At 35.6% G+C, this 17,849-nt stretch overlaps 1 protein-coding gene across 1 annotated transcript; it reads left to right on the top strand.

Moving 5' to 3' along the window:
- The first annotated feature begins 12,696 nt into the window (after positions 1–12,696).
- Positions 12,697–13,236, top strand: LOC131663386 (uncharacterized). Its single transcript, XM_058933778.1, has one exon. The coding sequence runs from the start codon at positions 12,697–12,699 to the stop codon at positions 13,234–13,236; it is 540 nt and encodes a 179-aa protein (XP_058789761.1).
- Positions 13,237–17,849: the final 4,613 nt, after the last annotated feature.

Genomic DNA, 17,849 nt, shown 5'->3' with positions numbered 1-17,849 from the left:
CAATTTGACGACCGAGAGCGAGAACATGCTGTAGCATACATCTCCCGTACCCTCACACCTGCTGAAAGTAATTACCCCGCTATCCGACTCGAACTATTAGCAATAGTATGGAGTATTTCACAATTCAGACCTTATCTGTACGGCCGAAAATTCATCATCATTACTGACCATAGACCTTTGGTACATTTATATTCGATAAGCGACCCAAATTCACAAGCAACTCGTCAGCGACTCTTGTTACAAAATTTTAATTTCGAAGTCAGATATAAAAAAGGCGCGTCGAACGTCAATGTAGATGCACTCTCTCGAAATCCTATACAGGAAGTTGAACGGTTAAATAAGCATTTACAAGCAACAAGACAAGATCCGGTTAAAGCACTGGTCTTGACAGCTCAACTAGATGATGACACAAAAAGGCTAGGAAATACGCACGCCATGACCACGCGACGCGCGAGCGGCCGACAACCAAGTACAAAATACTTGGAAGCCATCAAGTCTCTCCTGCCGCATCAAAAAAAGAATCCGCCTCCTCAGGAAGTAGACACGCCAGTAACGGAAACTGACTCGAATATTAATTATTCTACAGTTACTGAAAACACGTACTGCTCCGAAGGCAATAAAATTGGCACGAAATATAATACGCATAATGAAGACTCTAAAAATAAACAGGACTCACAACCAAAACAGGATATGACCTCTTTAAAAGACGAGATGCTTGAAGACTCAGTCAACTCCCCTACCGAACCCGTGACTTTACCCAATGAAAACATTATCTATTGTCGGGACGCACTATTTATGAGGCAAGACAATTACTTGTACTTCACTGACACCTTTGGTACCCCCCTGGATGAAGGTGCACTCAGTTTATTTAAACATGATAAACTACCACAAATGAACAAATTACAATTAGCCGTTCCCACTATAATCAAAATAGGAAACAAGACGCATTTTATTATCCCAATCCGTCATGAAAATAGAGGGACTACCGAAAACATTAAAAATTATATATACCAGGCACTGAAGCAATTAGTAATAAATTTAACTGAAAATAAAATAAAAATCGTCAGTATAGCCCAAAGTAAAAAAATTAAACTCGTCGATTTCTTTGAAATTTTACGAATGATAAAAAATACACTGGGCCTTTCTGAAGTCAAGATTATAGTATGTCAGAGACTCCTAGTTTTCGCTCCCATCGAGCATCGTCAACAAATAATCGAAGAGGCCCACTGTTCAGCGATAGGTGATCATAACGGTTGCAATAGAACTTACAAACGTATCAAGAATAAATACTACTGGGTACATTTGAAGGAAGATGTGCAAGAGTTCATCCAAAAATGCTTACCATGCCAATTGAGAAAATTAAATAGACATAATGTCAAACAAAAAATGATCATAACCGATACCCTCCCGGTCCCCTTTTTTAAAGTCAGCATAGACGTAGTAGGCCCAGTCGAACCTACCGAAACGGCAAACGCTTACTTATTTACCTGCATGTGCACGTTTACCAAATACGCCATAGCGGCACCCATGCCAGACCAAACAGCTACTACTGTAGCTGATAACCTTATTAAAAAACTAATATGTACCTTTGGAGCACCTAACATAGTAAGTGACAGAGGCACTAACTTCACTCCAAAACTAATGAAACGTATTGCAGCTCGCTTCAAAATTAAGCATATTACTACAACGGCTTATCACCCGCAGGCTAACAATGTTGAACGAATTTATTTATCATTAATTGAATATCTAAAAATGTTCACTTCCAAGACCAAAAATTGGGACGAGTATGTCGAACTTGCTATATTTAATTATAATACAACCTGGAACAGCAGCCACCAATTCTCGCCATGGGAACTGCTGTTCGCTCGTAAGCCACGCCTACCAAGCGCAGAGCCCCTACTAGAGCAAGATTTACTACCTACCTACGAAGGCTACCTGGAAAACTTGGTCAAACAATTACATAATATACATGAAATAGCTAGAGAAAAATTAATAACATCTAAAGAAAAAACCAAAATGCAATATGATAAAAAAACAAATCCTAGCAAATTCAAAGTCGGCCAATGGGTTTTTCTAAAAAGCGGCCCAAAGCCTCATAAACTCACAGGCAGTCACTTTGCCGGTCCCTACTTGGTCCTGGAAGTGGGAGAAAAAGAAAATATTAAAATAAAAATAAACGAAAAAGAAACTTGAACAGTCCAATCCTTTAAAAAAATCGTACATCGAAACAAGAAGTAATTGAAAAATTATGTTTCAGATGAAAGCAGTAATTCTCAGCATCTTTTTCCAACAATACTTCAAAATAGTTACTCCTTTCATAGCCTACGATTGTTTTCAACGTTTTACTAACTTCACTACCTTCTCTCTTGTAGATATTGCTGAATGCGACATTCCTAATCCGATAATCAATTCTACTGTAACTGAAATATCGCTCCTTCAACTTAATGATTTTGCAACTGTAAAAGTTCGTTATTGCAAAATAGAGGTCAAACGATCAGCTAAGACACGCGGTGCGCTCTCTCACGAATGGTCCCCCCTTTTTTCCGAAATAGAATATATTAAGGAAGTAATACGAGAAGAATGCATTAAAATGCACTCTTATCGAATAATGACGATCGGCGATAATCTAATACAAAACTTAATGATAAATAAAACAACCGTACACCCGATAGAATTGGCAGGATACATTGCCCCAGACGGCACTTGCACTAACGCAGGAAGTTTCTCCGACTCTTACGGCACATTCAGCAATGTACACGTTACCGGCTATGTTAAGATATCACTCGAAGAAAGATTATACTCCGTAACACTGGAAACAAATAAAATCAAACTGGAGTCCGGAACTTCTTGTCAATTTACTGAAGAACGTTGCATTGATAGCATATTCGAATACGCATTCTGGGTCAGAACCGAGTCGCAGGCGTGCCAAGCCAGCAAGTATACTAATCTATATTCAGGACCCGTCACTAAAGTAACAGAGATCGGCAATGAACGAAGACCACTTTATGTATTAGATTCTGAGGATATATCTTTTGCTTTCAAAGAGCTCGGTAGAATGATACAGTGCGGTTTTGAAATTATTAAAACAGAACACCCGAGATTATTCATATTAGAAAATAGGCTCGGTGAACATTTCATTTCTAACAGAGTTAAAAATATGCACGATCTAGATCATTTCACTTATTTAAATTCAAAAATATTATTTGTTGAAAAACATATTAAAAATCGTCTGCAAAAATTATACCATGACGTACTATTACATCAAAGCGAATTACAAAGAAAGGTTATTACGAATGCATTAAATATTGCCACTTTATCACCGGACTTTTTAGCATATTATTTAATGAGAGAACCCGGATATATGGCCATGATGGCGGGTGAAGTAGTACACATTATCAAATGCGTACCTGCAGAAGTCAAAGCTAGAAAGGCCGAAACGAGCTACCAAGAATTACCGGTCACGCGCGGCGAAACTCCGATGTTTATCACACCTCGTACGCATATAATAAAACAATACGGAACCAAAACTGCTTGTGATACTAAAATGTCGGTAATGCATAAGTTCGGTGACTCATGGGTAAAAATTATTCCGGATGTCACTAGTCAAGAAACCCCGCACGTAATCAAACCTCAGGCCAAGCAAAGTTGGGAATATAATAGCCCGATAAACACGGCGACAAGTGGAATTTACACATATAACGACGTCGAACACCTTCGTACGTTTATAATGTTCCCTACAGAACGGAACGCGGTCCTTAATCAAATCGCGCTCGGCTTCGCTGGAAAATCCAATCTAGCTCCGGGAATATCCATGTCTAAACTACTTGACGAAGATACTCTGAATCGTATTGCAAATTCCACGTGGAAATCACTATGGAGTCGATTCATTACATTCGGATCAGCGAGTGCCGCTGTTTTGGCCATCCTTATGATCTTTAGAGCAATTAAATTTGTCCTTGATACCATTATACATGGTTATGCCCTTCATTCCCTCTATGGCTTTAGCATACACCTACTTGGCGCATTCTGGAATTCTTTGACTAACTTGCTACTTTACCTAGCTAGGAAACCTGAAAGAGAAACAAACGCAGACAAGCTAAACAAGGAAGCCCCGCCGGCAATACAGCCCGAAGAGCGAACTACTATCTTTAAAATCGAACGTGACGATCAACTGACCTCGAAACCAAGCTACACACAGAGACAGATCTATCCAGTATTATCAGAACTAGAAATTCCACCATTAATCAACAAAACATAAAAGTCAACAATAGCTATATGTCTGAAGACATGGATCACAGAGCCAAAAGAAAATTACTCGAAGACTTAATAATAGAAAAAAAGAAACTAAGTGTATCAACACAAATGCAGGAAGAAACCGCAATGGAATTCCGACACAGAATAAATAAATATTTACAAAAATACATTGTCATGGGAAAGGCCGCAAAAATGTTCTTATTTGAAGTTACAAAAGACGAAACTCAGAGAGAAAAATTAGCTATTTACATTTTTATTAAGGGCCTCAAACATGAAATCAGACGTTACGTTTGCCTTTTTACTTTCTACGACAAATTACAAGACGCACGCTTACATGCCGTACAAATAGAAAAAAATCTAATAGACATCAATCGCATCAAAAGAAATTCGATCCGTCCCATATCAGAGTCTTTTAGAAAATAACAACACTGAACATTACACAAAAAAAAACTGTTTTGCATTATTTTCTTTTTTAGGATACTGACAAGTAACTACAAGACATTGCAGTAGCCACCAGTTGCTAAACACCAAAAGTCATGGGAAAAGACCTCACCTGTTATCAACTTCCTTCCGTAAAATCCCACAAAAATGTACAAAAATAACACTAATGAACAATCCCCCCCAGCAAAGTACCTCATACTGAAAACACATTACATAACAAATCAAATTTAATGGAAGCAGAAGTTACTTATTATGTAAATAGTAACTTTTCACCTACTTGCACAAATTGTCATTACACCCTACCCATACAACAACAATTATCATATAACCTTGTCTATGTCAAAATCATCGGCCCTTACAAAATACCATACGCCATACGATGCATTAAATGCACAGACTGCATACATCATGGCGTTCTACACTATCCCAACCTCGAGTTACCTATAGACTCAATTCCTAAAACACCCGGTATTAACAGCCTTTTACCTTTCCGAACAGAAAACATCTGCTCTTTAAAACAATTTCATGAACACTACTCTAACTGCTTACACATAGCCATGAAATATATAGCAGAGATAAGAGATATCTTTGAGAAATGCACTAATCAAAACACCCCTACACAAACACATTACACCGCTAGTCATCATCGCGACATCTAAGATAAAAATACAATGCTCAGCGAGCTACTCAAACCCAGTACTAATTACCCTTCTGACACGCCCCCACGAGTAGCACCGCTCCTGTTCCATAGAAACTATAACACCTCCCAACCACACTAATAAACATTTTTGATCAAATAGACAATTGGGAATGGATTGAGCTTTTTAACAAAATCGCTGTTAAAGCTAGACAAAAATTAAAAAAAAAAAAACAACTCTTCCAGCTAACACCAGCAAAATGCCGCTACCCAAAGTACTTTTCATCAGTCTACTAACTACCGTTATATGCCAAAACCAGCCGACTACAAAGCAATATGATAGTCAACCTGGAATCGCTTTTGAGAAAGGACCTACCATACGATTTATTCAAGAAAAATGGAATATTATCACCGCTCTTGACATCAACTTGGTGCTTAACTCTCATTACAATTTCACCCAAACACTGGAAAAAATATCTGCAGCTTGCAACACAATCGAAATAAACGATTTCATCAAAAGTTCTATATACACAGCCTACGAAAAAACAAAAAAACTCCAACACATCAACGAAGCAGTCAGCACCTCTCTCAACGCGTACACTTTTGACATACCCAACGGGGGGCGGGATGCCCTAGCATCACCAGACAGCCTCTTATTCGAACATGCCGATAAGGCCCTTGAAGATGTTTTGTATATGCGCTAGAGTAATTTGACCGAACAAATGGGCGAGTATGACTTATCTTACATTACCGAAAATAATTTACAATCAGAAACAAATCTTTTGCTGTTTAGAAAAACGCGCAGATTTCATTACTAGCGCAATGAGCCCAGTATATAATTCTACACACATTAGCCTTATTTTAGCCGAAACTAACGACATTTTACATAAGTTTATTTACATATCAACTGAAATACGTCCACTCCTGCAAAACAAACAAGTTTCTTTCAATCCGCAATTTTTGCTAAACGCGATAAAAACTATCAAGGCAATTACTAATTCAAAGTTGCCAGTACATAAGTCAAAAATCAATATCATAACACTACAACAAATTGCAGAAGTTAACGTAGTCTACTTTCGTAAGAACATCATTGTCGAAGTAATTTTTCCCCTTGTCGCAAGCAGCAATACACAGTTTCAAATTATATTCACTACCAGTATTTCAGTATCTTAACAAGACTAACCAAATCGCTAAGTTCATTAGACCACAAAGTGATTACCTGACTGTGACAGAGGGAGAAACTACCCATGCCTTTGTAAGCAAGGATTTAATTGATAACGAGTGTAAACGTATTTTTTCCTTCTATCTGTGCCCGCGCCCAACTATACGCAAGCCAAACAATAATTCCTGCGAGTTTAGTGTGTTAACATCACCAGAAGAGTCAAATCTTGTATTTTGCCAACTTGACACTAGCTCCGAAACTGACTACTATCTTATACCGACGTTACAAAATAATGTTTTGCTATACTCAGTGACTCTCAATACTTCCTTTGATATGAATGGTAACGGCGTAGTACAACCCTTTCTTTTGAATAGCACTGGATTAATACAGATTCCCCAGCTGTGCGAACTTAGAACAAACCATCATATTTATTTAGGGGCTAAGAAAAAACTAAAGGCGAAAAATTTTTAATTCCGAAAATCTCTCTGATAACTACAAACAAAATAGTAATAAAAAGCCCAAAAACAAATATTAATCAGAACAGATACGAACACTCAGACCGAGCGAAATGATTACACGCGTATTTAGTGTTAGGAGTAACCATTGTAATCGTTATCGCATCGATAATCGCAGTAAGTTGCATACTCTGCGCATATAGCGTCCAGTGACAAAGACCGTAGGTTCGAAAATATACCAATGTAAGAACTGAATCAGCCCTTAACTCCTCAAAAAATAATGATCTGCAAATCTGCACAGACATTACTTGACGGAGAATATTTTAGGCTACCAATCAACTACGACACTCCTCATTTCCCACCTATAGCCGTGTGTGCGGACAAGACACCGCACATTGGCAGGGGTATTTCTTCTGTCGGGCATGCATCACAGCCGCTTCAAAAGACCAACAACTGGCCATACAGGCCGAATGTGTCCGCCCGGAGCATTTTATGCTCAGTAATGCTCCTTGTGCCAGATGTATCGGCAAGGAGGTTTTATGTAGGTTCCAGAGGAGTTTGCAGGTTCATCGTTTGGAGTTGCTGTAATCCTATCCCAAGTCCTTCCTACTCTTAGAATAATTAAATAATAATAATAATAACAAAAAACGCTGCCAGCTGCTCTGGCGGTGTGCATCCTTCGAATTTTTGTTATTTACGTTTGTGTTTACGTTATTAATCGTTTTTATATTCATTGTATTTCATTAAATATAGTATATTTCATACAGAAATTATGAAATAATTGGTTACATGCATAATTTTATTGCACAATTTGATTCAATAAAATCTATCGACTGAAATAGCGGTTAACAAAACACACACATACGAAATGTTATCATCGATCGAAATTCATAATTTTAAAATTATCGTTTTTCTTAAATTTTAAAAACCAGGCCATCAACCATTTGAAAAAAAAAATGCTTTAAGATAAAATTCTCCACCTATCCCGATAAAATATTACACATGTGTAAAAAAAATGTTTTTTATAAAATTTTTGAAAATAGGTTTCTTCTAAGTACTATATCTTTTGATATACATCGATTATTCAATCATGCGATGATTCATTTAAAAGCTACTTGTAAAAGTTTTAAAACAAGCTGTCATATGACGAAAAATACGTTCTCAATCAAAAGTTATAGCAATTTTACAGAAAAATCACTTTTTAAAAATTGACAACTTTTTCCTAAAAATGGGTTGGGTATAAAATATTTTTTAAGTCGGTTATTGGCCTTAAAAAATATTTTTCCACCTACCTTCCATCATAACAAAACATATGAAAAAAGTCTCATCAAAATCTATCAACTGGAATAGTCATGGCGATTGACAGAACACACACACACACATACACTCATATATCCCCACGGACAGACGTCATCCAAATATGACTTTGACGATGATTCTGAGCTTCTGACAATAATTCTATGGTAAAATATCAATTTACACAGTTTTAAGACGTGTATATCTATCAAAAAAAAACAAGAATGGAACCGCGAACGATAAAATTAAAAAAATTACAGCGAAAAAGGAAAAATTATTGAAAAAACCGAAATCAAAGCTTCCTTTCCAAGAAAGCAAAAACAACAAAAAAAATATATATATATATAATAAGATATAAAAAAAAAGAAGTATACATATATATATATAACAAAGATAAACCAACACAAAAATATTTAACGAAACAATACAAATATGTATGTAGAATGATAAGACACAAAAAAAAAGATAACTAAAAATATATATACTCCAAAAAAATAGTTATAATAGCGCTCAGAGAGCGCTAGTCCCTTACTTTATCAGCAAAGGACTCCGAGGGGTGGGCATGTCACGTCGATACAAAAGAAAAAGTACGTGACGAATTATGATAAGTAAATAACGGGTTATGGTAACAAACCGGGTATCGGTAATTTAATTTCCTATCGTATCAACCCTCCCGTGAACATTTGTAAATCTATCCAGCAGGATAGATTAGTCTAAGCACGTTCTCCATAATATTTCCGGGAATATATTACTCACCGCATATTAATTCGGCGAAAACACAGGAAGGGGCACATCAACCTATGGTATAAAAAGGGCGCAGTACTAATTGAGTTATTTTTAAGTCTCGCTATCCGGCTACTCAGAACCGGAATTATACTCTGCTAAGCATTATAAAAATTGTCTTTAAACAATAAATCTTCAATCAATCGCAAACACCTGAGACTGTTTGTAAAAACCTCTCTGAAATCCAATCCTAACAAGGTAAGAAACTAAGTTATCTACCTAAACACGCTACATATAATAAAGACGCTATCCCTTTAACCAACCTCTGCTTAACTCCTGACTAAGATCCAACTTTTACCAACGCGACAGTATTTTATACATTATTACGTCTAGCAATAACACCTCCTCGCTTAGACATAACACTCACAATGGAAAATAAAAATTAATAATTTTATCAAATATAGGGCATAGTGATTTGTTATAGAATTATTAAATAATTTTCCATTATCAAGTTTGAAATCGAACCGTGGTACACTCGCCTGTAGCCATACTTTAACCACGATGTAGTCTCTTACCCAACCACAACTCCGGCCTTCCAATTACAACACGTTTCAGAAAAAAGTGGCCATTGAAGAATGCGGTATGTCGATTATTTTTGCACGGAAATGCTACCTATTTATAAATATTTCCGTACCCAAAAAATGATCACTGCATTTTTCTATGTTCACTCTTTTTGGTAACGTGAGGTGTAACATTCTACTGAAAAAAAAACTCGAAGAATGACATTTTATTCTGATATTTTATTTGAATGATTGGGTTGAGCTTGTATCACTAATTCTACTTTCATTGTTAACATTTACAAGAACTGAAATAATTATAAACTATCAAAAATTTTTTTTTGGCTTTAGGAACAATAACGAAACTATTAAAATGCATTAAAATAAAATAAGTCACGCAACACCTACACTTCCGATTAAAGTATCAAAAATAGATTTAACGATACTACTTAATTTTTTTTCAGTGGAATTCTCAAAGAACAATATTCATCATCGTGTTATTTTTACTCAAAATTTTCACGCCATGCCATGCTAGAAAATATAAAGTAAAAACGGCTAGGATCAAGATGATTATTGTTTATTTGAAATTTTATAAAAATACCAATTGAATATTTAACATCGAATTTAAAAGGTAACACATTACAATAAACTTATAATAAATTACAATAAATGGACAACAAATTACAATAAATGTACAATAAATTACAATAAATGTACAATAATTACAATAAATTATAAAACAATTAAATTCAATCATAGAAATTATAAAATACGAATTTCAAGTGAAAATGGAGAGGTAATTGAAAAACTGGACGAGTTCCTAGCAGTACGGTCGGGCGCAGAGTTAAAATATTACTGGAAAAAATACTTAAATCTAGATACTGTAGCGAGTACCGACTGTGGAAAACAGAAGTAGAAAGAGATAAATTCTGAGAAAATACAAGGTACCCGAGCTGGGTTAAAGAGCAGTGGGCAAGAATCAGATGCGAGAACGTAGGGAGAACGGCAGGGAAAGGTTTCAAAAACACACAATGCCGGTTATGCCAGGGAGGCGAGGAAAACCTAGAGCACATACTATCTTGTACAGAAGCAAGAAAAGAAATAGGCAATAATTGGGGAGAAAAAGTTGATGAGAAATTAGCTACCGGCAGGGATCTGAGTGCAAAAGAAAGAATTATCGAGATAATGAAGGGGGAACCAAGGAAAACAATTTGATCATATAGCCAGGTCAAGGAATGCGGAGCCAGAGCGTTAATTTGAATTGAAGTAAAAAAAAACTTGTATTTGTAGCATTAAGAATTCCTCTTGTTTTTTTTGCATATTAACCTAGTTTGTAAGTATTTTTATATATTTTTATCTAAATGGCCGGGAAGGGTGTACATGAGCAACAATAAACATTCTATTCTACAAAATACGAATTTATAAAAACGCAAGATTGTGTAAATCTAAAAGAACGTAAAATTTAACGAGTTTTAAACGAATTTATCGATTTATTTATTATATATTTATAAAAACGTATTATTGCGTCAATCTAAACTAACGTAAAATTAACGATTTTTAAGAGAATTTATCGATTTAGTATATTATTCATTTTTTGGTTGTCTGATTTTACTTTATTATCATTTTTATTTTCGTTGTTCGATTGTATTTTCTTTTTTGATTCTTCGTTACGCTTTTCATTGTTATCCCTACAGATTTTTATTACTTTAAGGGGGGAGCCTGCTTTAGAGGCTTCAAAAAATCGATTTTTTTTTGCATAAATGTCTTCCTAAACTATCCAAGAATGTGACCCTAAAATTTTAGAAGCATCCTCGAAATATTTTCGGAGTTATAAAAGAAATAGTGAGTAAGCGTCGAGCAGGTATAGCGCGCGCGCTCCGCCCCTTGATCTATTGTACGTATTATAATACAAAGGAATCACGGTCTTTCGAGACACTACAGATCCTTCATAGGTCTCGCTGAAGCTATGGTAGGGATAAAAGTGTATATTATAAGCAGTATACATGAGCTGGCAGAGTCGGCTTGAGCCAAGCTGTATTAGCATTCGAGTTCAGTTTTGTTTTGTATTTCGGTACGTGAACATCTTGAAATCATGCAGAGCTATCCGAAAGGTAGTAAATATTCAACTGAACGCACTGATAAGCCACGGAAGCGCAAATTCCATGGCAATCAGTTCGTAAATGTTTCGACATCTGACAATGAAGAAGCTAATACGAGCCGTAGTGAAAATAAATTGGCTTCAGTAACTACGGACGATGTCATAATTCATCCGTCACATTGCTATCGAATAATTGAGTTTGTCTCTGTATTTTTAGCAATTTCCGAAATAGTTATTTGCAATTCGTGTAAGCAGTGAATAACTTTTGCCGAAAGCGGCCATCGAGGTCTCGGATTTAAAATCGTTTTAGCGTGCAAATGCGGTAAACGAGAAATTCAATCTGGACCATTGATCAACACTGGCTACGAAATCAATCGAAGAATTGTGCTCGTCATGAGGCTTTTGGGTATCGCACGAGAAGGCATTAACATTTTTTGTGGTCTTATGGACATATCACCAGGCTTACCTAAATCGACGTATGATCAAATCGTGCATCACCTGTATTCAGCGTCGAAAAAAATGTTTGACAGCGCCTGCAAAAAAGCCGTCGCAGAGGAAAAAGAACTTAACGTTAAAAATGGAAGATCAGCTGACCATTTGAAAGTTTCGGGCGATGGATCTTGGAAAAAACGTGGCTTTACTTCATTATACGGTGTAACTACACTTATCGGGTACTACAGTGGCAAAGTGATCGATCTCATCGTTAAAAGTGGATATTGTCATACTTGTGCTCTCAAGAAGAATACATTGGACGACGATGAGTTTGAAGAATGGTATCAAAACCACGAGGAAAATTGTTCTTCGAATCACGCCGGCTGTACAGTAATTACATTGGTGATGGCGACTCCAAAACATTTCTTGGCATTCTGAACAGTAATCCATACGGCCCGGAGCTCACAGTGACAAAAAACGAGTGCGTGGGACATGTCCAAAAGCGCATGGGTACTCGTCTCCGAAACAAAAAAAAACAAGAAAAGCTCGGTGGAAAGAAGCGGCTCACCGAGACTTTAATAAAAAAATTAACCATTTACTACGGTCTGGCCATTCGAAGAAACTTGAATTCTGTGGAAGACATGAAAAACGCTATAATGGCGACACTCGATCACTATTGCTCGACGGATGAATTACCTCGCCACGACCATTGCCCAGAAGGCGCCGACAGTTGGTGTAAGTGGCGCAAAGCCGAGGTAGCAAATAAACTGGCTGATTTTCAACATTCGCCACGTGTCATCGACGAAGAGGTTGAGAAGCACATTCGTCCTGTGTACGAGGAGTTATCTAATGACGATCTGCTAACGAAATGCTTGGGTGGACACACACAAAATGCGAACGAGTCGTTCAATTCCACTGTGTGGCGCATGACACCTAAATACCTTCACTCAGGCATTAAAATTGTCAAGATTGCTACCTACATCGCTGGAGGAATGTTCAATGAAGGCTATAGTACAATATTACAAACAATGCAGATATTAGACTTGAAAATTGGACAGCAATGCATGAATTGCTCTCGGCAAGCCGACCAGGAGCGCATCGCCCGAGAAAACAGACGCAATCTACTCGCGAGCAAAGAGACCAGAACAGCTCGTAGACTCGAAAATCTCGGCGAAAATTAGTTTTACGAAGGGTCTGAAGAACAAATATATGGACCAGGAATCGCCGATTAGCATAGTTACGTGGTAAGTTCAATAAAATTACGTTTTTTTATATACGAAAACTTTGACGCGCAATTTCTCGGTTTTGCATTTTTACGATTTTTTCTAATTGGCGGGAAAGATAGGGAAAAAAACTAAACGTCCTATCGAAACGAGACAAAGTGGGTTTTATTTGGAATTGAATTTTATTCAAGCTTAACCTAAAAAAACTTAAGAAAGTTAAGATTAACTAACTTTTTAAACAATCTAAAGTGAATTTTTTTTTCAAAAAAAATAAATTTTTTGTTCATTTAGCGATAAATTGTTCAATGTTCACTTTTTTTTTAATTTTTTTGGTTTACCTAGAAACTACACTATTGGAGAATGGAAATTTTATCTGATTTTTTGTTTCAGATGAAAATTGCGATCTGCATTTTTCCCGCCGCACGACAACTACAGAGTGGAGGCGCCTCGGCCGAATGCTTCTACGAGCCACAATATGATTTGTATTTTAATAAAAAAATTTAAGAAGACTCTTGAAACATGTTATAATAAACCCTGAAAGTTTCATTCCAATCGGATATTTCATTCCTCCCCCAAAAAATTCTCGAAAAAATCAATTTTTTGACGCCTCTAAAGCAGGCTCCCCCCTTAAGTCTTAACAAAAATTTTAAAGCATGTATTCTATGATTATAACAAGGATTATTTTTATCAAACCATTCGAGAAACTCTATATTCGTTGATTGTTCTACTACTTTAGTTAAGTTCTTAATTAATTGTCTGTGGTGCCAAAGACTAAGATAATGTTGCTGAAATCCATATAACTGACAGTTAACAATTTTATTAAACTTTATACTACGTCTTTTCAAATAAGATATTTGAGGAAGATTTTCATCAGAATGTTGATATTCTCTACGGCAAGTATAATATTCGTCATCAGTAATTGGAGTGTCAGTATTTTCTAGACATTCTTTCTCGCATTCCTTGCATTTAATTTTCTTCAAGAGCTCATTTACAACAACGCCCATCAAATAATCAATAGCATTTCTTTCGTACAAATCTTTCTTTTCAAAAATAACAAATTCAGTCAAATCTATCGCTACAAAAGTATCCATTATTTCGTAATGTTGTAATATTTCTGCGAATTTTTCTGCTTCTGCTAATTCTTCCGGTGTTTCTAAACCCCCAGGTAAATCTAGTAACGCATCTAATAACGGATTTATATTATTTTTTTTCGTATCTTTTAAACTAGGATCTATTAACCCATTAACGTCCAAAATGTCAAAATTTCTTGCACGTTTCCAAAGTCATTTTTTCCTATGTAATTGGCGTTGTAATTCTTGAACCACATATTCTGATGTAAAATTGCATGCTCTTTCAGAATCCGTTGCCAGAATCATGATAAAACTCACAGGAAAAGAGATATGCTCGATTGAAACATAAAAAACACCTAAATTTTCGAAAAAAAAAATTTTTAGGATTTTTTTTCGAAGTGTTACGGTGAAGATATCACCTTGCGACCGTGATCAAAGGTGATCATGGGATTTGAAGTTTAACAGGGAATTTTTTTGTTTACCTTGAACCATCGCTTCTTTACAAAATGGCGGAAAAAACGAATTTTTTTTTTTTCAATCTTCATCAACTTTTTTCTCAAAATCTATGGTCTTTAGAAAAAAATTCATAAAAACAAAAATGCCTTAGAATCGCTCGAGGAACATTCTCAAATTTTTTGAGACAATTTTTGATTTTTCGGGAAACTTGGGAAATGGAATTTTCAAAAATGTCTTCAAAAATTCTGAAAAAATTTTGGGATATTTCTCGAGTCATTCTAAGACATTTTTGTTCTTATGAATTTTTTTCTAAAGTCCATAGATTTCGAGAAAAAAATTGATAAAGTTGAAAAAAAGAAAATTCGTTTTTTCCGCCATTTTGTAAAGAAGCGATGGTTCAAGGTAAACAAAAAAATTCCCTGTTAAACTTCAAATCCCATGATCACCTTTGATCACGGTCGCAAGGTGATATCTTCACCGTAACACTTCGAAAAAAAATCCTAAAAATTTTTTTTTTCGAAAATTTAGGTGTTTTTTATGTTTCAATCGAGCATATCTCTTTTTCTGTGAGTTTTATCATGATTCTGGCAACGGATTCTGAAAGAGCATGCAATTTTACATCAGAATATGTCGTTCAAGAATTTTTTCAACGCCAATTACATAGGAAAAAATCACTTTGAAAACGTGCAAGAAATTTTGACATTTTGGACGTTAATGGGTTAAGGAAGGAGCTTCATCTATCTTCACATTACCTCGCTTACGAACATATATCAACATAGTCTGGACAAGGTGCCTCATAATTAAACGATACATTCTAGCTGTTGGATTCGGACACTCTCCATTTCTCGCGCGAACTTTGGAATTGGTGTGCTCAACGCTATCTTGGTTGCAAAGACCGGTAGCTAATTCGAAATCGGGAAATTATTTTTTTAAATCTTTATATAACTCTAACAATGCCGTTACGATCAGAGGCATACCCTTGAAACACGGAGGCCTTGAAATTTCGACTCTTTTTCCGTTTTTACTATTAATTACTTTGTGTGTTTTCCATTTTTTAGACTATGAGACAAATTCTTGAAGAAGCTTTTGCATTTCTGGATTGCGATCTGATAATGGACGCTTCTGCTGTTCACGATTGACAAGATTATAAACATTGCAAGCATCAATTACTTTATCTAGTCTTCTAATGAACTCCACAGAATCTTGCCATGTATCAGATTTCAGTCCATTTACCTCATTTCGTTGGTCAGCTTTACCTGCAAGATCCATTGCAGATGCCATTCTCCTACTTAAAAGTTGAAAAGCCAACGCTACTTTCATGCAATTAAAATTATTAGGGCTAGAGTACTTCATTTTCAAAAAAGCTAATATGTTTGAAGAATCGATCGACCTGTCTATTTGAAAATTCTCTAATAAGTCATGGAAAGATATAATTTTTTTGTCACCTACAAATATATATTTATGTGTTCTCAAGTGATACAATAAACGTTTGATGAGATGAGGCCAGTCAAAGGCTGCAAAAATTTTTTGACCTTCATTAAAGAAGTAAGGTTTCTCTATCGTTACTTTCAATTGTGTGTAAAATAAAGTTTGATTATTTGAACCTTGATCGCAAACTATCATTTTAACAAGGGCTCCAATTTGAAATAAAGCAGTTAAAATTTGCTGTAGAATTAGAAATATTTGCTCACCACTAGCTCCTTTATTGTTAAAACCGTAAGAAAGTATTTGACGCCAAGGATTTTTTGCATTGATACTATCTAAACACCATAATAGGGCATGTTTCGCTATTCCACGGTTTCTAAGAGTCCCGCCCATATCCTCAAGACCTTCAATTTCGTCATATTTTTTTGAATATTCCTCCATACTCTTAATACTCATTTCATCGAACTTAGCGCGCATACACGATCCGATTCAGGTAATTCACTCAAGTTTATTTTTATTTTATCTAACAGCTGCTTACTCAAACCCGGTCTAAGATCTCATTTCGCAACCCAGCTTCTAACCGTAGATTCACCAGCTAATCTAATGCCTAATTTACGCAATTGTTCATAACCTGCTGCAGAATGATAATAAATTATTTTACACAAATTCTGTTCTTCGAGTGTATACTTTTCATTACGGGAGTTTGATTTATATTGCATTGCTACTAAAGTTTTGCGCGATTCGCGGAATTGTTTGTCTTTCATCAAATCATAAATGTCTTCAATTTTATTTTTAATTTGAACATTAACGCGGGCTTTTAATCTAATATCTTGCATTCCTAAATTTTTCTTTAGCCTAATAAGCTCTTTCTTTTCATCTTTCAATGTTTTTACTAACGATTCTAAGTTTTGTATTCTACGATGCAAAAAACGAGTGTTCTGTACACACTCTGAAGAACATAATTCTTTACATGAAAATTTCTTATTTCTTAATCCTATAGTATTTTCATGCCTAGATGCACAATTTTCCTTGTGTGTATTAGTTTTAGCAGTGGTTTCATTAATAGTATTGTTAGTTTTCACTAGTTCAAAATTTAAATAAGCTTCGTTAGATTCTTCTTCATTAATATTAAAAAATATATCTTTACCAGAAGGGTATTTTGCATCATTTGGATGTCTACGAAAAGTGATATTATCTGACATTTCAGGAAAATTGTCATCTGCAACATCTCGTTTTTCACTTACGTTTTTGCCAAATAGTTTAGTTAGTTAGTTTATTTATTTACAACTTATATGTTACATTTGGTTTACATTTCTTATATTACTATTTGTGTCTCGTATCCAGTTTGTGTAGTTGATTATGTATGTGTTTTGTGTGTGTGTGTGTGTGTGTGTTTATGTGTGTGAGTGCGCGCGTACGTGTGTGTGTATGTGTTGTGTAAATATGTGCCTTTGTAGGTGTGTCTGCAACTCTTGTGTCCCCGTCTTCTGCGCCTGCCTGTTCCTCTTTTCTTCTCATTTTTCTTCTGATTAATCTTCTCTTCCTCTTTCTCTCTCCAAGATCTGCCATTTCCGCTCTTCTGTTTTTTTTCTCTTTCTTGCATGTTTTCTTTTCAGCTTT

Source organism: Phymastichus coffea, unplaced genomic scaffold, assembly GCF_024137745.1.
Source record: "Phymastichus coffea isolate CEN01 unplaced genomic scaffold, Cenicafe_Pcof_1.1 PCOF00034, whole genome shotgun sequence".
Taxonomy (NCBI): domain Eukaryota; kingdom Metazoa; phylum Arthropoda; class Insecta; order Hymenoptera; family Eulophidae; genus Phymastichus; species Phymastichus coffea.
The sequence above is the reverse complement of the archived record's forward strand: the minus strand, read 5'-3'. Positions and strand labels throughout refer to the sequence as shown.